At 45.1% G+C, this 23,653-nt stretch overlaps 1 protein-coding gene across 1 annotated transcript; it reads left to right on the forward strand.

Annotated features, from left to right (window-relative positions):
• The first annotated feature begins 149 nt into the window (after positions 1 to 149).
• Positions 150 to 22,295, forward strand: LOC144104551 (lysosomal acid lipase/cholesteryl ester hydrolase-like). Its single transcript, XM_077637638.1, has 9 exons — positions 150 to 485; positions 4,247 to 4,448; positions 7,043 to 7,157; positions 10,783 to 10,933; positions 12,747 to 12,839; positions 14,332 to 14,484; positions 16,169 to 16,240; positions 19,507 to 19,575; positions 21,983 to 22,295. Exons 1-9 carry the CDS (start codon positions 372 to 374, stop codon positions 22,235 to 22,237), a joined length of 1,224 nt encoding a protein of 407 aa, XP_077493764.1. The 5' UTR covers positions 150 to 371; the 3' UTR covers positions 22,238 to 22,295.
• The last annotated feature ends 1,358 nt before the right edge of the window (positions 22,296 to 23,653 follow it).

A 23,653-nucleotide genomic window follows, 5' to 3' on the forward strand; every position in this document is an offset into this window, starting at 1 on the left:
TCAACTGTTGCACCTCTCAGCAGCGATAGATAGAAAGAGATGACCCGCACCGCCTGCTGCGCCCGCAAGAGGGCGCATGTGTGCGGGATCCGCCTTGGCCTACTGCTCATGACGCTCGGGCCGTTGGTGTTGTGTTTGCAGGTGTTGTGTGGCGTTGTCAGAGTGGCCGAAGCCCCTATATTTCCCGTATATTAAGTGACGGCCCGATCATAACGTCTGCCTGAGCAGAGGCGCATTTAAAACGCCCTCAGCTTGTGGTTGCTCCGTTTCAGTATAGAGCTGCATCGATACAATCATTGGCCCATTGTTCTAAAATTAGTGTCGAAAAAAAATTCAAAAGAGGACGCGCGTCTTGCCTGTAGCAGAGTAACATGATTCCGGCTTTGATGATAGCGTTCTGGCTGCGAACGCTTGCTTTGCTGATACCGCTGGCGATGACAGGGTCGGCAGCCTCCGATGTTTATGAAGACGCCATGCAGGACCCGGTATGTAGATACGGTCATCTTTGTTAAAACGTATCTATTTTATACTCAACTTATGGACTCTTCCTGCAGCAGTTTGAACGCAGTTACATGGAACGATATCGTTTTGTTTTCTGGAAGACTGGTGACATCTTCTCGGAATCGTATCTTACCTTACACAAAGTGAGCGACAGATCCAGAACTTCATTTATTTCCACAGCACAGTAAATCAAAATTTTGTGTGAAATAAAATAAGCGACGACCCTCTCTGTCTATAGATAATAGTTGGTTTTTTTTGGGGAAAGGAAATGGCGCAGTATCTGTCTCATATATCGTTGGACACCTGAACCGCGCCGTAAGGGAAGGGATAAGGAGGGAGTGAAAGAAGAAAGGAAGAATAGGTGCCGTAGTGGAGGGCTCCGGAATAATTTCGACCACCTGGGGATCTTAAACGTGCACTGACATCGCACAGCACACGGGCGCCTTAGCGTTTTTCCTCCATAAAAACGCAGCCGCCGCGGTCGGGATCGAACCCGGGAGCTCCGGATCAGTAGTCGAGCGCCCTAACCACTGAGCCACCGCGGTGGGGCCCTGTCTATAGAGGCGGGTTGAGGATTCTAGCAAGCGTCTGATCAAAATTTCATAAAGACTTTGTGCTGTCAACGATCAATACTTAGATCGTCAATAATCTCACAAAACGACGAAAACTGTGGCATAATAGTCACTAGTCTTCCCGTGTTTTTGGTAGCAGCATTTCGTAGCTGTGTCGAAGATTAATAAACGAAAAGTACAGCATGACAGAGGAAAAGCTGAATTAAATTACCAAGAACTGCGTCAAAGTACGCTGCTGGGAATCTTGTTGGCTTCCCTTACAAAAATATCTTCAGGCCGTTTTGTCCTAAATGTTTATAGACTTTCTGTAGAAAAAATCTACAGACTATTCCATAGACATTACAAATCCTATAAACAGTTCTGAGACAATCCAGAGATTTATGAGCGTACACTTCATTTGACTTTTGTCTAGAGACACTCTATGGGCTATAAATAGAAAAAAGGAAATATCTGTCGGAATGAAATAGAGTCAATATAAAGTCTATAGAATGGTTATAGACCATTTTTGCAAGCGTTAACATTGTGAAAGAATTAACACGGCGCAAATAAGCGGGACAGGAGAACAACCGACACACGGGCGCTGACTGGCGTAGAAGCGTGGAAACAGAAGCTTTTTCGGGCACTGATGGCCACTGGGCACGTTTATGTAAAGTCCTGATGTTTTCCAGGTTCTCGTTTGTAACACCATCGATGAATTTTATTTACTTGACGATGTTCATGTTTTCCTACACTACGAACCGACTGTTATCAAAGTTGTGCAAGACTTAGAAAGTAAGTTCACAAAAGAGAACTTCATTAGCGCTTTCAGCGAATATGAACTTTTCACTTTACCTTAATTAGAACGTAGGCAATACGATGCTTGTGTAACAAAAAATTGAGGAGGGTATAAGGGGTATAACAAAACAAAAAACAGGGTACAACAAATTTTGGCTACCTCGACGAGTTACGTGCACTGGAGAGGTTGCTTTGCCTGCAAGCTTCTCGAAAGCGCATGTATTTTGGCTCCATAGGGTAACCGCAGTTTCGAAATCCTAAAAAACAGCTAACGATATTACGGTGTGCTAAACGCCTTTGAATAATTGGTTCGGTATATTGGGGTTTAACGTCCGAAAGCAACTCAGGCTATGACCAACGCAGTAGTTAAGGGCTCCGGAAATTTCGACTACCTGGGGTTATCTAGCATGCACTGACATCGTGCAGTACACGGGCCTCTAGAATTTCACCTCCATCGAAATGCGACCGCCCCGGCCGGGATCGAATCCGCGTTTTCCGGACAGTAGCCGAGCGCCATAACTACTGAGCCGCCGCGGTTGCGCGTCTATAATTAAGTAGCTTAACAGTAATAGTCAGCAAGTTAACTATTCAATATTATTTAACCAACCCGCTGGTTGGCATGTATTACCTATATCCAGATGTACTGCATCGCTGAAAATGCTATGGACGAAAAAGCGCTCTTCTAATTCAAATAGCCTACATTTAAGAAATTGTGTAAAGTCTTAGGTGAAACACCCTGTATAGAAGCTTTGTAGCTCGCTATGTATAAGGCAGAAAAGTTGTGTCTCCGGCTTAATATGTGAAAGCCCATTGCGGCTGCACTCGAGAGCATGAAGAACGAATATACGTGTTTGTAAAGTCACTGCTTTAGTTTAATGACGGACGGATTGCTCAGAGGGAACTTTACGTCAAAGCAGGAGCAAAAGTATAGAGGTGCACCGTTATTATATTTTACCAATTAGTCCGAAACTACAGTCCCAACTACTATCCTTGATTCTTGTGCGCAATTTCTCAGTTAAAAACAAGATACACTATGATCGCAATTGAGGCGTGTGCCGACCGTACTTTTTCGAGACAGATTCGAATACGAATAGTTCGAATAGTATCATCCTGCTATCGAATCGAAGAAGAATAGCGTGAATAAGTACAGAATAGGTTTTGAATCGAATAGTAAATGAACAGAATCGAGCATAGCAATTGAATATTTTGTTTATAATTATTTGTACTTGTGCGGATATTTGTACAAACCGAATATTCATGCGAAACAGTGAAGCGCTGCCACCCGCGCTATAACTCGTGCATGCTGCAGCTGTAGAAACACGCAACACTGATCTCGACTAGGGGGTTCGAAACACGTCGTCAGTATACGTTAACTCTACGACTGTCATGTCACACGTGTGGGAACATTAATATTTTTGGTGACGACAGCGAATTAGCTCCACATTTAAGTTCATGAGAGGGATGATAGTTATATGTCAAGGCTTAGAAGATAGGGCATCGAGGTTAACCCTGCAGCTGAAACCTCCCGTGCAGCCCAACATCGAAGGGCGTATGTATGAAAGGATTTGATCCTCGGCGCTTGGCCAGATAGTTTTATAACTGTAAAGGCAACGCGAGCGCTCTCACGCTTTTTGAGCGACACGGACCTTGTCTCGCGTTTGTGATGTCAGAAAGTGTGCCTTGTTTTTTAAAGTAGTTTTTCATCTGCCTCCTCCCATCATCATCGTCCCCCATCGTGACCTTCTTTTATCTCCTCTTCCCGTCCCCCAGAGCAGAGTAGCAGGCCAGATATTTATTTTTCAGGCCAACCTCTCTGCCTTTTCTATCAATAAACCCTCTCCCTCTCTCTCATAATGAAAGCTGTCGCACATCGCGTCCCGACCGTCAATCTTCCCTCCCTTGCATAGCGATCGCGGCAACATGCTTTGAGGGGTTGGAACGGCCCTGTTTTTGATACATCCGCTGGATACAACTACTGCGAGCCCAAACTTCACAACGTATATGATTTGTAGTAAGGGAGTAATTACTTAGTGGCATCCACCTTAGCGCAGCTAAACGGCTACAAATGAAATCTATAGAGATTTTTCAGAAAATTAGCTGTTAAATTGTCCTCGTCCGGGGTTCGAACCCGGGACCACCGCTTCACCGGAGCAGTCGCTCTACCAACAGAGCTAACAGAGACGGCAAGCTTATGGTAGGGCGAGAACGAATTGATCAATAACTCGAAGTGTGAACAGAGTTGGTCATATGTTATGGAGAATCCCTTTTTTTCGAATAATTTTGTGCATGCCCTATTTGCGTTCTGCAAGTCGAATATGAGGTAATTCAATTCGCTATTCAAAATATGAAATATTCGGAGACTCAACAACATTCAAAGCAACCAATTCCTTTTTCCACAGGCCGGTCTCATGCGCAGTTTCGGCTACGAGGTCGAAGTGCACAAAGTCACCACGGAAGACGGCTACATCCTGGAAGTGGACAGAATACTACCGCGACAGCCGGCAAACGGATCCGCGACTAAGAGGTCGCCGATGTTGCTTGTGCACGGACTGCTCTGCAACGCCGCCACGTGGACGGCCAACCAACCATGGCAGAGCCCAGGCAAGTTTACATGCCGGCGTTGCTATTGACCGATACAACTCACGAAACGCAAAAGTCCCTCAAAAGCTCTCCAGCCAATGGCGTAAACCGATTGTCATGACGTAGTTGTTAAATCACCTTGCGCCAGCTAGCGTGGCACCATTGGATGGCTGACAGCTGCAAGGGGATTGGTCACAGATCAACCGTGACGACATGACAATCCGTCGACGCCATTGGCTGGAGGAGCTGTACTGAGGGACGTCTGTCAGTGTTCGAGTAGTGTCTGTCTACATATATTGCAAACATGAAAGAATGAAAGAATGTCTTGTTAGTATTAGATCACTTTTAGACAAAGTGGAAAGTGACGTTGAGACACTAACAACTAAAGCGCGAGAGAATGAGCTGACTGTTTATTGGAATTTCATTTACAGCATTTAACTTGTATAATGCAAAGACCGGCGCTAATACAAAGACAGAGGAAACGGGTAAAACTTATGAAGTTCCAGTATTACGTCATTACTCTTCTCTAAATAGTCGACTTTTTAAACACTGGTAGAATGAAGAGAGAAATTCGATAAGTAACCTATTCAAACAAGCAACTTGTTTTGATTTCTGAACAATATATACCATGTCATATAACATATGACATATGTTATATAAGGGGCATGTAAGTTCAGAGTGGACGCGTTGGGACACAACTGTACAGACACCAAATTTTGGTCGCTTTTTCTTCCGTGTAATGATGCGTAAAATATCACCAGAGTCCTTCAATTCTAATTAAGGCGGAAACTTGGGCTAGTTGGAAGGCGTTTGAAATCATTTTGCTAGTCTTCAATGGCCGTTTATTTGAAAAACATTCAATATAAGACATCTCAAAATGCTGACACCTACACACGCGCAGTAGCCACGCGACGTTTCAGGAACATTTCTTTTCTTGATAGATTGACAGACGGGGTGCTGACAGATTTCGAACCTTCTTTATCAATGCACATAGCTTCGAAAATTGCACCTTCAGATTGCGTATTTATTGTACCTAGAATGCTTGTATCTTGAAAGATTGGTGTGTAAGGTACAGAGTCAGGGTCGCCATGGTACCGTTCGATAAGACAGTGTTTGCAGTGCGCAGCGAGATTCCTCGGAACGGAATCCATATCGGCGGGAGGGAATCGCTGCGCACTGCAAACGCTGTCTTATCGAACGGTATCCTGGTGACCCTGACCCTGTACCTTGCACACCAATCTTTCAAGATACAAGTATTCTAGGTACAATAAAAACGCAATCGTAGCGCGAAATTTTCGAAGCTATGTGCATTGATAAAGAAGGTACGAAATGCGTCAGCACCCCGTCTGTCAATCTATCAAGCAAAGAAATGTTCCTGAAACGTGGCGTTGCTACTGCGCGTGTGTATCAGCATTTTGAAATGTCTTATATTGAATGTTTTTCGAATAAATGTCGGTTGAAGACTACCCATACAGCACAGGTAATTGGCCTATTATTGGAAATGTATTGGCAAATGATGGTTCTGCATCGGAGCAGTGTGAAACAGTCCATGTCCAATATTGGGCCAACTATATGTGCTGCTTGGGTAGCGTCTGTCCAGTGTATTTGTGTTCTTTTGTGTATTTGTGTTCTTTGTCTCGTGTGCGCACTAAGCGCCAGCAAAATGATTCCTTCAATACATCTCTACTAGTCCTGTCACTTCGCCTTAAAGCTGTCGGCGAGCTTTGCACGCAGCCATGGGCGTCCGCGCAGTGGCGCTAGCTGTCGTCTAAAGGCACCAAGCGGACGGCAAAGTGACTGGTGTTGCCAGTGGGCGGAGTGGAACGTAGGGTTTGCAGTTCATTCTAAGTGTTGCGACTGTTATGTTGTGTGTGAGTGCAGTGCAGGACGCTGAACACCTGCTGGTTAACCTGGCTCCTGCTCCGGCTACAGAGTAAAGCGGGAAAAGGTGGCTTGTTTTGGCATTTACACCGGCAGCGCAAAAGATAGAAGCGCTCATGCCGCTGCAGGAAACGGCGTTTTACGGCCCGACTCTCCACATGTTCGTCTCGTGAAAAACATTTGGTCTTGCATGACATTGTTCGTGTCAGTGAATGGGCGGTCCAAGCTTCCGTATTCAAGGCGCAGCGCATGATACGGAAACTCAAGCCACGGCTTCTCTGTGTTTGTGCCGAAATCGAGACCTCGGACAAGAACACAACAAAAAAATTGGAGGGGACTCTAGCTCCGCCTTAAGGACATGACGCGAATGCGTAGCGGGCTAATGTATATATATGCAGACGGTCATTCTCTACTTTCCATTCATGTATCCCCTGGAGTTCTCATACCCTTCCTGGCGCAGTGGTGCAGCGGTTTTCTGAACAACGGGGCCTTTAATGCTATCGCGTCAACACTTGCGAAACGTCGTTGAGAGTTGTTCTTGGGGTTCTTGAAGGCACCCTGAGATGACACATTACATGGTGGGTTTATCTTTTCGCCTTCATTGAAACGCGGCCGCCATGGCGGTTGCTATAATTTCGCGACCTTGGACCCATTACGCGATGAAAGCCACAGGCACAGAACTTGCCCGGCGGGTGACTTCCAGTAATATTTCAATATTCCTGTCCATATTTCAGGCTTTCTCCTGGCTGACGCCGGATTCGACGTGTGGTTAATCAACACCAGGGGTGTGCCTCAGTCCAACTATCACGTGACACTGTCGACGAAGGACCCCAGGTTCTGGAAATGGAGGCGAGTTCTATTCTCCTTGTAAATCGGTCTGTCTGTCTGTTGCTTCGAGGAAGAAAGGAAGGAACGTGCACAGGCCTGCTCACTGGCTCAAGCCGAGCCACAATCGGTACCACGTGCAGATAGAAGGAGAGTTGAAAGATGGGATAAAAAGACAGGACAGTAAAGACGCGCTAAAGACAAGGCCGATCCCGGAGGTAGTGCAATACCGGGCCAACCGGTGGCGGGAGTGAAGCATCCTTCAATCTCTCCGCCACATTTCCAAAAATAAGTCCAACTTGGACCCGTAACAGATACTCTACGGGCCCGGACAATCGCTGCATTCCTTGTAAATGAAAGCGAATCTGGATATTTATTAGCTGGGCTTCTGGCATTACTTAACAGGGTAAGGTGTTCAGTGAAACTGAGTCAGTGTGGAGGAGTTGTTGGAGAAGGGTAAATATTTGAGGAATATGGAGCAGCAGGAGGCGATGATGATACCGAAGAGGTACGAGCCTGACTGCCAGTATTAGCAGTTGTTGTGACTAAAGAATTAGTATTGAAGAAGTGTAGCTTGTTGGGACAGTTGGTGCGTGGTTACGAAAGAAAAAAAACAGCATAAAATGACGCGTTCACATAAAACAGAGTAGAGAGGACGAAGTTCCTGTCTAGTCCTTGTTTTTGTAAACACGCCCCTTTTCTGCTGAGTTTTTTTTTCAACTGAAGAATTAGACAGGTGGACTCACTTATAGCGAACATTGCTAATGATGTCATGATCATATTGCAAAAGAACTGATGAGCCTTTGTGGTGGAGAGATTCTGATTCATTGATAAGTTTACGGCAGATAAAGCGAACTTTTAAGGAAGAGTCTTCATGAGTACATATTTCTAATGTTTTAGCTTCAAGGCTTTCTTAAACATCTTGTCTTTTTCTTTCAAGGAAATCTTAACGTTTTAATATAACAGGTTGGAGACCTCCTTTGCGACTTCTGGTAACGGAAGATAACGTTCCATTCTAGCACACGGGATCTTTTTGTCTAATTACTTGCCAGATTTTAGTTAATAGTCAGACACTAACTTCTCTTCCCCCTCAGATAGCACAGGAAGGTTATAGCTGTTGCGATGGCCGGTTTTCTAAATCATCTGTCTTAACCTTGACTGCTTTTTTAACGGTGCCAAACACGCAGTAGTCTTCCCTTTTAAACACCCACAATTTCCTTCTATCTAATACGTGAGGCTGCCTCAGTCATTTGAAACTGTACTCTCGTATGACACCACACAGCTGGGCTACAGCCATATATAGGCCACTTCGATTTATCATTCACAAGTTCATCGTTTCCTCTTGAAGGGCGAATATCACTCTGCAATGCGTTCTTTCCACCACCCATCCTGTGCTTCTTCATTCAAAGCTCACATTCTAGTTCTCTTAGTTGTGGTTTAAAAATTGGCGCTTTGCTTTCTTTCTACTCCAAAAGTTTTCTCAATTGTGCTATAGGCTTCGGTAAAACGGTAAAACGAGCTTTTAAGCAAGTTGGTTACTTCTTTGAGCCGTATTTACAGTGCGAAAACCACCAACGCGTAAGGAAGACAGCAGCGATTGTTCGTGTCTAGGCTTTGATTTATTCCATATTGTGTGGTACATCCGCCCTCTCTCCTTCCAAGGATGCGATATTTTGCTAAGGCACAACAGCCTATAGCCTGCACAGTGGTGTGGTCCGTTATATCCTTTGCCTACAAGTCTTTAAGCGTAGTTCGCATCACGCTGACTCTCCACTAATTTGGTCAACAATACAAGATGACGAAGTGAAGGTTCACGCTTGGGGTGTGGCTGCTTCGGTTGCGCCTTGGCCTCCCTAAATGTGTGGACAATAACGTCTTTTATCTTGAAGCCCGTATTCCCCCCTTTATCATCTAGATTTCAATTCCTAACTGTTCAGACGTACCTAAAGATATATGAATCAGACTTACACCACTCCTTGTCTGTATTTTGTTGCCAGCCGACTTCCTTTTTTGGAGTCCACTGGCCTAGATTTCATACCCCGCAGGTAGTTATGGTACAAAATTTGCTTGAACCTTTAAATGTTCTTTTGTATAACATCCTTCCGACAAAAAACAGTGGGTACTCTGTAGAAATTGTCTTTAATGACATTTTCTCGAAAAATGCTAAGCATTTACCATCCCGCATTTTAAATGGATTATTAGAAGACCATTTCCAAAGCCAACCTATTAGCTTAACGATAGCTACTGACGCCTCTCAATGTGATGAAAATGCAGGGGTGGGAATATATTGCCCGCTTCTATATTGCTCTTTTTCTGTGTGACTTCCCGAATACACCCTGATTTTCTAAGCGGAGCTCCTTACCGTTTTTATGGAGGAAAAACGGTAAGGCGCCCGTGTGCTGTGCGATGTCAGTGCACGTTAAAGATCCCCAGGTGGTCGAAATTATTCCGGAGCCCTCCACTACGGCACCTCTTTCTTCCTTTCTTCTTTCACTCCCTCCTTTATCCCTTCCCTTACGGCGCGGTTCAGGTGTCCAACGATAAATAAGACAGATACTGCGCCATTTCCTTTCCCCCCCAAAACCAATTATTATTATTATTATTTCTGGCGGTGGTGCTTGCTCTTCGCAAACTAGAGACAGCTTTCTCTTCAGTGCTTTTCATAACAGACTCTCTTTCTTCGTGTTCATCCCTTGCTTCGGCTGTAGATTCGCCAATCTTAAACACCATCCATTCCTTACTCCCTCCGCATTTGAGCCTTGTTCACATGATATGGGTGCCAGGTCACAGCGGTGCGACAGCCAATGAAGTTGCGGACTGCCTGGCAAAGGCGTCCCTAAATGGCCCCGTGCTACCTATCGTTCCGGCTACAGCGTGCATTACAGCAGCGAGGTTCCGGGGACAAAATTTGTTAAGAATGACAACTGCATCTCTTTTAAGATCTGATGATTACATGCACCGGAGGTATTCGTGGAGCAGGCAATCATGCCATTCACGGCAGGTTGAGGTATCTCTATCAAGGCTCCGCTGCCGGATCCCACCCTTAAAACATTATTTGCCCAGGTCTGGGTTGGCGCTTAATCCCATCTGTGTATTCTGTGGTGAGCACGAAACCATAGACCATTTTTTGTTGTTTTGTCGCCGATACGCCATGATGAGAAGATAGCTTTTAGAGAAACCACTATTACAGCTTGGCCTTTGTTTGAGCAGCCCAGTCATATTGTCGTTTGGAGCCATCATACTTGGGTACAGTCACAAGTCTGTTTTTACCGCCGTCCAAAATATTTTATTACAATCAAGTCGGCTACCTTGTTAATATTTTTATTTTTTTTCAATATTATTTTTTATTTTTACAATTATCATTATCATTTGACTGCTCGGCTATAAACATCAGTTTCGATCTCCTGCGTGCGTTATGCATTTCGCGTTTCATTTCGTTGTTCCTTTTTGTTTACTTCTTCCGTCCTTACCATTCATTTTAATTTCGTCCAGGAATTATTTGCCTCAAAAACTCTCTCTGCCCCCCAATTCTTGGCCAATCCCCCTTTGTGGGCATGTGCTATAGTATGTGGACAACAACAACAACATGCCCTTGATGTCTGAAATTTTTCGCGTGGGTTAACGCGCCCTTTAACGTCCACGAGCGCAGTTTCGACGAAATCGGCCGGTACGACCTGCCAGCCACGGTCGACCTAATCTTGAAGGAGACGGGCTCCACCAAAGTAGGCATGTTGGTGACGTCGCAAGGAACCACGGTGTCACTGATCTTCTTGTCTATGCGACCGGAATACAACGACAAGGCAAGTGACAAATTTGTTTTTAAAACTGTAGACACTACCAGGCCGAAATGTACCGTCCTGTTTCTACCTTTTTATCTGCCTTCGTGGAGTTAGATTTATACATCGAGCTATGCAGCGTTAACAACGCGAACTTAGAATTCATTACGAAGGACATCTGGAATTTGTAAAACATAAGCTCCAAACAAAAATTTCCAGATTTCGCACATGCCATAAGTAAGACAATGTATGCTTCAGTCACCTCGCCCAACGGCGAAAGTTTGAACGCTTCTCCTTTTATAGTTCTTTGAAAGGGGGCGGCAGATTTTTTGTTTTTTTATATTTTGTGAGCAATGTGGAAAGCTTTGTGGCAGTTCCAGCAGAAAGAAACGGTGCGCGCAGTTGCTGATTATATTTAACGTTGAATAAAAAGCTGCGTGAGCATTTGTAAAAAAAATCAAAAATTCTTTCACGATCTGTTCGGCCTGTCCTTTCGTTTTAGCCGAAATGCTGGAGTTAAAAAAGTTGTGACGCATCATCTGGGGTTCTCGCGGTAGCGCATGCACTCGTTCAGTGAGCTGACGCAGACCTACAAGGCCCAGCGTCGGCTCTACCTTCTACCACACCCTGTCCTCGACAATTACCATTAGACACTTTGGAGGCGGCTCCAAACACGCACCCGACCCTTCCCCTACATGCGCTCACGCTATCACCAGATCCGCACAAACCCCTCCGTACACTCAGCCACCACCCAAGAGCTACCCTCGACCATGTCCTTTTCTTCTGCACGGCGTACCCTCCACCTCGGGGTCCAGAGCATCTTTCCACTTGGGAAGCTTGGGAGACCCTGCTACTCTCCGCGGACCCGCCCAAGAAAGCCACCGCCTCAGGCCGCGCTGCGCGCGTCATAAACCTTAGGTAGATGAACGTTTGAGCGCAATGGGGTCGTGCGGGGGCGCAGGGACCTGCGTGTCCCAAACTCCCCTGTGTATAATAAATGTTTTCGCCAGAATCACCACCAGCACCCGCATCGCGGAGACGCCCTCAATCGCCCGGTGCGAGCCATGAGAGTGCACTGCACACCTCCTAGCCAAATGGTCGCAAGGTGGCCGCCATTAAAGAGACGTTTCCCCCTTTCAGGAGCGCCATGAAGATAGGATTCTGCAGCCGATTTTTGTGCGTTTTGTTTGTGTTTTTTCCACACTTTCGTGACTCATAACCCATACTGCTGCTTTCAGACCTGGAAGCCCATTAACCATTTACATCTTCTACTAAGCCACTATGCTACTAAACCTCTCACCAGTGCATACGGTGACACATTTTTCCACCTTCGATCTCTTTTATCTGGTGAGGTATTAATTTGCTCATCCCTACCGCTCTTACATGGTGTCGGGACACCCAAGAACCGGGGTGCTCTTGAGGCGGCGTCGTTCACCCTCTTGTTTAATCACGAATGGTTCCAGTGACGGTGCGAATGGGAATGAATTGTGACCTCTGTCACACCTGGCCTGATGTAGTTTCTTTAACAAAGCATGGCTTGTGGTATGGGGTATAAGAGACCGGGCGACATTGAGCACGTGCCCAGGACCTGACTTCCACTTTCTGCCAATAAAGAGAAAAGAAGACAGTAGTACAATAAATACGTGCATATGGACATTCTACACAAAGGAGGTAAAATGTCTGCTGTGCGTTATTTAGCTTCTTAGTGCCAGCAGTTCTTCACTCTTGTATTCTTGCACTGCAGTTCTTCACTCTTGTATTCTTGCACTGCAGTTCTTCACTCTTATATTCTTGCACTGCAGTTCTTCACTCTTGTATTCTTGCGCTATTGTTTCAGGTGAACATTCTGGTTAACTACGCTCCTGTTGGAAACTTGACCTATTTCACATCGCCATTCCGGCTCTTCATTCCAGTGGCCGAGGAGGTGAAGGTAAACATCGAGTTCTGAATGATTTTCAATTGATTTCAATTCCATTTATTTCCAGGAAAATTCTGGTTGGCTGCCTCGACTAAAAGCTTTAGGTATACAGCTTGACGAGGCCCAGGCAGCCGTTACAAGGAACAGGGGCAGACTCAGTTCAAAATCGTTACATGCGCAGAAAAAAAAGGAGCAGATTCAGTTGAAAATCTTTACATACACAAAATAAAAAAGCAAGCACATAGTCAGGCTATGTGACTATGTGTTCACAAAAACAGGACAGTCAAAAAGCACAAAATCATCATTCATGAATCATCATATTCATTTTGTGCAACTCGTGTTCACAGGCATGCATACCTGCAGTTGAAAGTTCGTACACGGCCGTCTTAGCATGCTGCCCGGGTAGAAATATTCACCCTAGCGCGCAGCATACGGATTACATAGTAAACTGTTAAATCACAAGTAATGCACCCTCCGCACTTCGATTTGTTCGCCAAAGTCCGATGTCATAAATTTATGACGGCTGTTGTATGCTTTTATTGGCGACAAATTTATTGCAATACAGACTTACTGGAAGCAGCGGCACTAAAGTATTGCTATAAAGAAAAGCTTAGTAGCGTTATACGTCTGTCATAGAGAGTTGCAAAGTTTAGAGTATTGCGTGAAGATATCAAAGGCAGTTAGCTTTCTTTTCAATATGTACGTGATTTTCGAGTCCTAGGAAAAAAAGGCTGATATACTCTACACAAGCTAGCCCTAGGGAATTATATGATGATCCCTGCACATAATCTGTTATAGGACAGTAAATACCAGTAATTTGGCTTTAAAACACACATATACACGCTTTCTTGGCTCAGTGTGTTTTAATGTGAGCACATGCTGTGTACCAGACAAGCCGATCGAGTGATGGCTACGCTTCCCGATAGTGCGAGAGCATTTTCGCTACCCGCCCTTGCAAAAATGGTCTATAGATAGTCTATCGACTTCTTGAAGAGCCTGTTGCCTTTTTTATTTATATATTACAGACACATGCAACGCCCGAAGGCGTTATTATAGGGAGGGGGGGGGAACAAAATAACTTCTGCATGTTTGGCCGAAAGTACACTGAATAGCAAAAATACAATGACACAACTAATAATAGATGAGGAAAAGCATGCACTGAAGGAGGACAACCGCGCCCCATAAAAAGAATGACACTAATGGTATAGATATTTCTTTTTGTCTAATGGTAGTCTATAGAGAAAAGCCTACTAAAAGTGTATGACCATAAATCTATAGACTCTCTATAGACTATCTGTAGGACTTGTATTTTCTATAGACATTTCCCTGTTGTTTGTCTATAGAGAATCTATATACTTTATAGACAGAAGTGTATGGATGGAGAGTCTATTGACTGTCTAAAGAAATTTTTGTAACGGCGGGCCTCCACTATATGGCCTGCTTGGTGGCCACAGCAGGTGGAAATGTCCATGAATAACGGATTACTTGTCTTCAAATCCCGCAGGCCGTGAATGACCTCATCACCAAAGGCGCACTCCTGGTTCAGAGCCCGGCACAGAAAAAGCTACTCGCAACCATTTGCGAGGGGCCGTTTAGTGATGTCTGCTACTTGCCATTCACTATAATTTACGGCTTTAACCGGAAACAACACAACAGCGTAAGAATTGTTTTTTTACAGACTCTTTTTGGATTCCAATGCACGTTCGCCCTCGAGCGGTAGCTGAGGCAAGGGGGACCTCCTGGCATGAATTTTGGCCCGGCAGGTTTTCAGAACGAAGCCGAGGAACAGCAGAGTCTATCTGTCGTGGCTAAATCTGTCGATGGGGATCTCAGATGTTAGCGCATGGCAGAATATGCAAATTTTGATTGAATACAAGACAGCGGCTTCTGCCGCTCTGCTCTGAGCAAATACGGTATTAATACAAAACGAAAGAATACAAAAATACCAACTCAAGAATAAAAAATAATAATAAAAATACAAAAAGAAAGGAAACGATGTTGCTGGCCTCGGCCAATACATTCAGCACCCGAGCTGCGGCCGGCGGATATAAGGGGACAGGAAGAGGATTGCAATAAGTACCGAGGGGAGCGACCGCGTGAAAGGACAGGACAGGGGTTTACGCACTATTAACAAGCAATTCATTTCCGAGAGGCAGAGCTCTACTCATTATAGCAGTAGGCAGCTACCAAATCGGCATCAGCCTAGGCAACCCCATTTGATGCCATGAGCAATGTTTTTAACAAAATTATGTATATTAGCGTGCGTTATCCAGTTCATTTAGCACCCCGTTGAGATATACAGACTATATTCTTCATGATTAAACAGCTCTTTGGGAACCCTTGCGGGCTTCTTAGAGCTTCTTGGCATGAATTCGTTATGCTGCATTTAATGAAAATTTGTCTATTTTGTTTATATTCTTTCGGAATAATAGCTAGAGCCTTTGCAAGTTGGCTACCGAATTCAATAAATTGCTATAAACGGAAAGAACGCCATGCACGCGCCCAGGACTTGTATTATAAAACTCTGAGTGATAAGAAAGGGCTGACTTTATCAGCATCCAGAAAAACTGGAGTGTGTGACGCGACAGGGTTACTAGGTGCAGAATTGATCAATCTCGACTTTCATAGATCCCTGGGAGTCTTCATACCATTCCTGGCGCAGTGGCGCAGAGGTAACAAGAACAGCTTGTTCCGCGAACGCAGTATTCATGTTAGGGACTGGCGCAAGCGACAGATGGCAGCAGCTGTCAAGCAAGCACATGCCACTTCTCGGGAGAATGTGCGTTTTTTTTTTTCAACTGGAATCCTGGTTAAAAAATTTTTTGGCGCACTCCGTAGAAGAAGTCACATCCTTTGAATGAGGTGAACTTCGGCGATGAAGGTGCGAAAGTAGCAGCTAGCTGCTATAACCAGTCAGGGAGAGCGGTTGGGGGGGGGGGGGGGGGGGGGTGGAGTGTGGGGAGTTAATGGTGTCCGTCACGCGGGGACATGCTTCGCACGATATAGAGAACCCAAGCTCAACTTTGGTCGCACTAAGGCAGCGCTCCATTTTTCCCCAAGTGACGTACTGTGATAATAGGTTGCAGTTACGCCGCCTGCAACATCATTTCTCCCTTTTTTTTTTCATTTTTTGCAATAATAACTCACTACTGCTAATACTACGCCGGCCTATCCATCCATAAAACACTCATATAAGGCGGGAGCCAGGCGCGTATGCGGAATGTGTTGTAGGATTGATGAGGTAGTCACTTGTTTATTTTTGTTGTACATAGAGTTGTCCCCCTTGTGATACTCAAAATATGCGCGGTTCTTGATAACATTTTGCTCTTCTCTGAACCCAGACTAGAGTACCCGTCTATGTCGTGAACCTGCCCGTGGGCACTTCGAGCCAGGACGCTCTGCACTACGCTCAGGTAAAATGACGTCACCAAGGTCCTTCCGTGCGATTGAATTACTTAAGTAGTGTATGTTCGCTACCACACTTATTTTTTTGCCGCGAAGAATTTTGTAATCTGTTAATATACCTGGTTAAAAGTTCGCTTTTAGGTTCTAATTTAATTTTGGCAAGGAAGTGTTTATCGCCCTGGAAACCGGTGAGTGCATGCGCGAGCTTTATATTGAATTTCGTTGTAGCATGGCCCTCGACGCAGAGAGCAGATTTGACACATATGGGTTCCTGCTACCGGATTTGGACTTACCTCATAGTTACGCCCTGTGCGAAGGTGAAGTAGTTATTACCGTGTTAGCGCATTAAAAGATATCAGAGGCATATACCGAGACACAGGACTGCGCCCGTCTTGTGTATTTCTTTTTGTGTCCTCGTTTTTTTAGCGCTGAAAAAAAAACTTCGAGGAACCGTCCCGAGAAACGGCGAAAAATTCAAATGCTAAAGGCCGCTGGTGTTCCTTCTTGAGTCTTGACTCAGCCGATTAATCGTCATCAGCATTAACATAAATGCGTCCACCGCAGAATAAAGGCCTCTTCCATATCTCGTCAAATAGCCGTCTTGTCCGATCAATACTATCTGCCTTCAGAGAGCACCAGTGCAGAGGGCAGGCGTAGATAGCATCTAGTCCAGAGAGGAGGCACTCTGACACCTTCGCCCTTCAATGCGAAGGTCTATAATTGCGCTTCATAATTAGCGTCTTGCTTATGAGACAAGGGCATCAGCAACGGAGTATTTTTTTTTTTGTCGCAGTCGAATCCACTGTGGCGGTCATAAATATTGTTGAATCTTCACTGCAGACTTAACTTGTAACCGACCATAGCTTCGATTTCAAATCTGTTTGCATTATGGTATCGCCCTTGTACTCACGTCTTTAGTAGCGTTTAGATAAACGGTGTAAAACTGTGCCGCATACATTTGGCATTGCACCGCTTTTAAGCGAAGACCGCTATATATCCTTAATGTCTCAGATTCGCTTTCCCAAGACGCATATGTAAGCAGAGGTGTAGCACGTTGTAAACTCGATGCTTTCGCGTTGCCGTTCTATCCAGCACTGTTACTCCCTGCCCTGCGCTCGTGCAGTGGTAGTGGTACGCTGAGTACGGATATTTCGGCGCACGTCAAAACATGAAGACAGTTTTTTTTCTTAGTAAGGATTCGTTTCCCGAGCCATTATAAAGCTGATTTCTCGTTTGCAAATTCATAAAAACTATAGCCGCCGTACCTGCATACAGCTTTGCTGAGTAAGAACGCTGACTCCACGGCCGCAGCTACCAATTTAATGAATAGCGAAATGGGCCAGTTTGTACTAACAGATGCAAAATACGGCTGCATGCGGTGGAAATATTTTCGCGCCCTGAAATGCGGCCATAAATCATAGTTTCTGGTTTGACAATTTGTGGCACGTGGGTGAGTGTACATTTATCGTTAACTGGTTCTATAGCCACGAGGATTGCATTTTTAGCATATAAGAATGACCGAAACAGTCACATCAGCCACAGCCACCCCATGGCCAGCATCAAGAGCCGTACTTTAGCAATGAGCAGTTCTTTTTTTCCTGACGCAATAACCCATTGGAATGCCCTGTCAAACGACATAGTTTCATGCAACGATCGCAAAACATTTCGCGCGAAACTCACTAGTCATTTTCAGAACACGTGAACTTGTAATTGCCCTGTACTTTTTCCTGCATTTTTTCCCTGTATTTTTGTGCTTTTTTCTTTTGTATTTTTCTTTTTTCTTTTTTTGCTTACCATTTTGTAACCGCTTGATCCTACTTTTTTAGTGTTTTTTTTAGTGTTTACAGTTTGAGTGTTAAGTTCATTGTGCCTATGTTTTCATCATGAGTGCATTTACACAAACCCATTTGTAAGCCCCTCATTATGTAATGCCTTCGGGCCTTTAAGGATGAAATAAATGAAATGAAATGAAATCATTTATTGCCGTCTGAACACTAAGCAAAAATTTTGTCTAAAGCGAGAGCAAGCTCTCAATATAGTCAGCGCAATGAACGGTTGGTATGTAGAGAAAATTGTGGTTTATGTCAATTTTCGGTCATATTGTATACAAGAGAGTAATGATTGCCTTCCTGGGGACTAACAGCTGTGCCGACGCAGTCACTCTTCAAAGGGCTAAGCCTAGTCTATAGAACTTGTTCTTCCTGGCTTATAGTGTACAGGTGACGGGTGTGAGACTACAAACTGGCACGAAGCCAGCGGGGCGTACGTACAGACGTACAGTTTTGACGTGTAGGTACAGTTGTGCTAAAAGGGTAGATTATTGGCATTAAAGCAGTGATTGCTCTATTGTCATGAGTAGGTACCGGCCTTCCATTATCCTAACGAAGTTTCCTGTGGATGAACAATGCTCACTTATCATTTTATATTTAGTGCAGGAATGAGGACAGATTAGGCCAAGTGTTCGAACTCGCTGTTCCCTTTAACATTACAGCAAGCTGTATGATTGGCGTTCCTTCTCTCGAGGATAGAAAGAGAGGAATGGAAACGGGAGGCATGCATAATTAAGGGGTCAAGACGTTTGACGCCTGAGGCAAGGCGTGTTGAGAAGTGTCCGGTGTAGAAAGCCAAGGAACCATTTCGTTGCCACACCTGTAAGTCTAATATGATTTTGAGTTAAAAAAAATTATGGCATCTGTGTGTTGCTTTTCGAAAGCATGCCTAAAAACCGTCGGAGTGAAATAACACTTTCGATTGGAAAAATAGTCTGTCCGGCCTTTCATATGAATGCACCTGCTATCGATTGAAAAGCTCATATTTCAGTGCGCGTGATGATTTTTTAATTGGTTTTCAGGGAAAGGAAATGGCGCAGTATCTGTCTCATATATCGTTGGACAGCTGAACCGCGCCGTAAGGGAAGGGACAAGGGAGGGAGTGAAAGAAGAAGGAAAGAAGGAGGTGTCGTAGTGGAGGGCTCCGGAATAATTTCGACCACCTAGGGATCTTTAACGTGCACTGACATCGTACAGCACACGGGCGCCTTAGCGTTTTTCCTCCATAAAAACGCAGCCGCCGCGGTCGGGTTCGAACCCGGGACGTGATGATATGCTGTTTATGCATTCGAAACGCTGTCGTCTCGTTTTCTTGTCTTCTCTCTTTTTCTTTCCTTTCACTGTTTCATTTTTTCCTTCCATCTCTCGTTCCTTTCTTCCTTCCTTACCTTCCCGCCATCGTTTCGCTCTCCCTCACTCTCTAACCCTTTACGTCTGGCTTTCAGGTGTTCAGGCGAAAAAACCTTGTTCGGTTCGACTACGGGGCAGTGGAAAACTTAGTCAAGTACGGCACGGTAAGCGAGTGAGCTAATATGTTCGAATGCGATGGCATTTTTAGACGACATTTGGACTCTTTCTACTAAGTTGCGCAGCGAAGCAACATAAAGGGTTAACAGAGAACATTAGAAATCTGCGTGGGAGCGGAATTTATAATAACGACTACGTCGACGCCACAGGTTTATTGGGCGAGGCGGTGCAGGTCCAGCTGTGCATGCTGCCTCTTAATAATAGTAATAATTGGTTTTGGGGGAAAGTAAATGGCGCAGTATCTGTCTCATATATCGTTGGACACCTGAACCGCGCCGTAAGAGAATGGGTAAAGGAGGGAGTGAAAGAAAAAAGGAGGAAAGAGGTGCCGTAGTGGAGGGTTCCGGAATAATTTCGACCATCTGGAGATCTCTAACGTGCACTGATATCGCACAGCACACGGGCGCCTTTACGGAGATTTATAATAGGTAGACCCTACCGATTAGGGCGACAAGAGTATAGTGGGCTTCCTGTGCGCATGCGTAAAACAATGATGCCCCTCGGGTTATTGCCCTGTGCATGCGCACTGACGCTCCGGTATTCCCTTATCCTCCTAACCTACTGGGTCCCGCAATTCTAAAACTCCCTATTGGCAGGCTGCGCAACAATATTCCGCAACAATATTCCCCTTAAAAATGGTCTTTAGAAAGTCTATAGATTTCTGATAGACTCTAATGCCTTCCTATAGATATTTATTTTTGTCTATTCATAGTCTATACACTGTCGATAGACAAAACTCTACTAAAAGTGTATGGCCATAAATCAATAGATTGTCATAGACTGTCTATAGGATTTGAATTGCCTATAGACTCTGCTCTAGGGTTTTTCTATAGAGATTCAATAAACTTTATAGGCAAAAGTACATGGACAGTCTATGACTGTCCAAAGAAATTGTTGTAAGGGCGGCTAGCAAAAAACACACTGAGCGCCCTCTTTTGGGGCGTGCCTCGTAGCCCATTCATGAGCTTCGCTGAGCAGAAACACGTAAAATGATTGAAGCACAAATTACGTGCATGATATCACAGCCCGCCGTTGTGACTTTTATCTTAACGAAACATTCACTTGGACTGGTTCGTACAGGCGTTCACACACATGTTTAAAGCGCTTGAATTGCGCACTCTGTTTTTGTATTCACAACATTCGCCGCAAACTGGCGGGCCTGGTGCACCTATTAAGGAGACGATGAGTTAAACACGATCCATGGGAATGTGCAGCCTTAGGGAAAATCCGTAAGGCCAAAGGCTTTTATCTTTAGCCGCATAACAGAGCTGTTATGGCATTATTAAGGATAGAATGACCTTGAAATGCTGCAGAAAGTTTTTCATTGCGGAAGAGAAGCTTCCTGCTTGACTTGTGTTTTGAATGCTCCGCTACACGGAGCATTCTAGGAACATTCATTTCGCTGCAGCTGAACGCTGTGGCCTTAAGACTTTTCACCAAGACTGTACGTGCACCATAAGGACAGAATTATTGCCGTAGATCACTGGTAAGTGACACAAGCATACTCCCCGGAGTGCAATTCGAGCGCTGTAGACAGGTGTATGTCACTTGTTTCCTTCATCCTAGCTTCGCGATCTGTTTCACTCGTTGGTCACATGTTTAGGGGAATCCTCCAGGGTTAAGCAGATTTGTAATAAGAAAGAAATTACTCATTGGCATCCACCGAAACGCAGTCATACTGCTTGAAAAGAAAGCTATACAGCTTTGATTCTCAGAAACTTCGCAGTTAATGAACAGTTCGTCCTGGTCGGGGCTTCCAACCCGGGACCACCGCTTCTCCGGAGCAGTCGCTCTACCAACTGTGCTAACCGGGACGGCAATATTATGGTAGGGTGAGAGCGAATTGATAAATAAATTGATATAGAAACAGGCATACGGCTACAGACGAGAGCTGAACAGCTTTCTAGGGACCACCGCCTTTCCAGGGAAGTCCCTCTAAAAATTGTGCTAAAAATGACAGAATAGAAGATGGCAGGGCAAGGTCTAACTTTTCAACAACCCGAACTGGGAACTCTGTTAGTCCGGTGTGTTGGTATAACGGCTACTTTGGAGGTGGGCTTCACCCTCTGGCTGACGGTCAACACTTAGACCCTGACCCTGCTCAGGTTTCTGGATGCGGATAGCCTCCACAATCTTCTATAGCATATTGACACTCCAATCTCATGCCATATGCAAGTCTTCGCAAAAAAATATTCCCTTGTTACAAATCGACTCTAAACGGGGGCTTCTGCCAGAACTCAAGAATGAGCATCGCTACATGTGAGCATGTTTCGTTTGGTCGTGGGCTGCTTTCACAAATGCACAGAAGCACTAACCAGGCATACCTTCTGCATTATCAAAGAAATGATCGCTTGGTTTTACTTAAACAAAAAGGCTAAACTGTGTCCCTTCCAGGCAACGCCTCCAGCTTACCCACTGGAGAAGATTCGTGTCCCAGTCGCTGTGTTTCAAGGCCTTGGTGACATCTTCGCTGATCCCAAAGACGTGGAAGACTTCTGCAAGCGGCTTCAAAAAGTGCTCGTGTTCAGACGCGTGGTTCCGGACCCCGAATTCGGTCACCTGGACTTCATATTTGGCTTCAACGCCACCGACATTCTCCACCGGCCCATGATTGAGCTTGTCTCCAACTACACCACTGACGGGGCTTAAGTGTGACAGCGTGTAATTCATCACTCTAACCACAAAACCGTTCAATCTTCAGTTCACATTAAAAAAAATAATTCACACGAACAGCTAAGAAGGTGCAAATTTAAGCACTGATTGGTGGCGTAGTTCAACCTCAGTATCATATTACTGAGGAATAAGTGAGTTAAACGCAGAGCCCTTGCTCTGCAGCTGTGCTTAACTGGCCGCATGACCCTGTCACGTGACAGACAGTGGCTGCAATCGCCTTTTTGCAGGTAGCACTGTCTGGGGAAGGTGAATTCACACCTGCTGTGCACCCATGCGAACGACAAGTTCTGCAGACTGGCCAACGTTCCTTGCACAGCTAGCGCGATAAAAGTCATTCAGAATGCCGTAAAGGAAGTCTCAATATACTGCAAGCCCAAACCGGACAAAATTGGACTAACGACGAATAGTTAGTTCCCGCATGGAATCACAGTGGCTGGTGATCCCATTTACATTTATCCTCTCAGAGAGTAAAGGTTGGTCTCTGAAAAGGATCTAATGTTAATGGCAACGTATGTGGCTTCAAAATCTAACACACGCGCTCCTTTGTGTCTTTTCTGGCTTATATTGTACACGTGCAAGTTCTGGCACTCTTGATCACTTTTTTTGAACGATTGTATCTACAAGGCGCTTAAGTCAGTACAACGCCAGTACGAAAGATGCGCTGGCGATCATATCACGGGATGCGACAAATCTGCGTTGGCAGTATCGGCTGTAAATTTAGCTCCTAAGAACGGGTTTTTCGTTGCGTGTTGCAACTTTCTGTTGCCGTCATTTTTTCCTCCCAGTGTTGCGTGAGATTGGCGTGAACTTAAGCGCCGCTATAAAGGCACGCGCGTTGCAGGCAGCTCTTCCTCAGCTACCTCCCTCGACCAACCTATAATTTGCCTATCACCTGTGTAGTTTGCTAACAATCTGGTGGGCAGGCTGGAATGGCGTCACAAGGGCACGTGGCCTAGATTTAATTTGTGTCACGTGCTTCTATGGAGATTTTTCACTCAAGCTGCCGCAGCGAGCGCCGCCGCCGACGACGATGACGCTGGGACCTCGCTGAACGCTATCGCGTTAAATGCCACCTTTGGCCTTATTATCGAAATACTTTCCTCCGTTTATTTTTATTCGCACCGTTACCACTGACAGGTACCGCGTGTGACGTCAGGATTATCAGATAGCGGGCAGCGCCATTCTGTGCGTCGGCTGGCAAATGCGTCGCTGTCGAACCGCTTCCAGGCAAAGAAGTAGGGCGGAAGAAGAATTATTGCAATACACCGCTTCCGGACTGCGTTTTTAGACTGTTTCTTTTGCGGCTATTTATTCCTTCTATCTCCTGTACCTGCTACCTGTGATGCCACGGCGTGATAGCAAGCAAAATTCTCTGCGATGTATCGCGATGGT

Source organism: Amblyomma americanum, chromosome 9 (genome assembly GCF_052857255.1).
Source record: "Amblyomma americanum isolate KBUSLIRL-KWMA chromosome 9, ASM5285725v1, whole genome shotgun sequence".
In the NCBI taxonomy this organism is placed as follows: domain Eukaryota; kingdom Metazoa; phylum Arthropoda; class Arachnida; order Ixodida; family Ixodidae; genus Amblyomma; species Amblyomma americanum.

Bases quoted from the DNA above. Each gene is read 5' to 3' on its own strand.
- LOC144104551 (XM_077637638.1), top strand. From the start codon at position 372: ATGATTCCGGCTTTGATGATAGCGTTCTGGCTGCGAACGCTTGCTTTG. The intron at 486-4,246 runs GTATGTAGATAC...CTTTTTCCACAG, and splicing joins AAGACGCCATGCAGGACCCG to GCCGGTCTCATGCGCAGTTT. The intron at 19,576-21,982 runs GTAAGCGAGTGA...TGTCCCTTCCAG, and splicing joins ACTTAGTCAAGTACGGCACG to GCAACGCCTCCAGCTTACCC.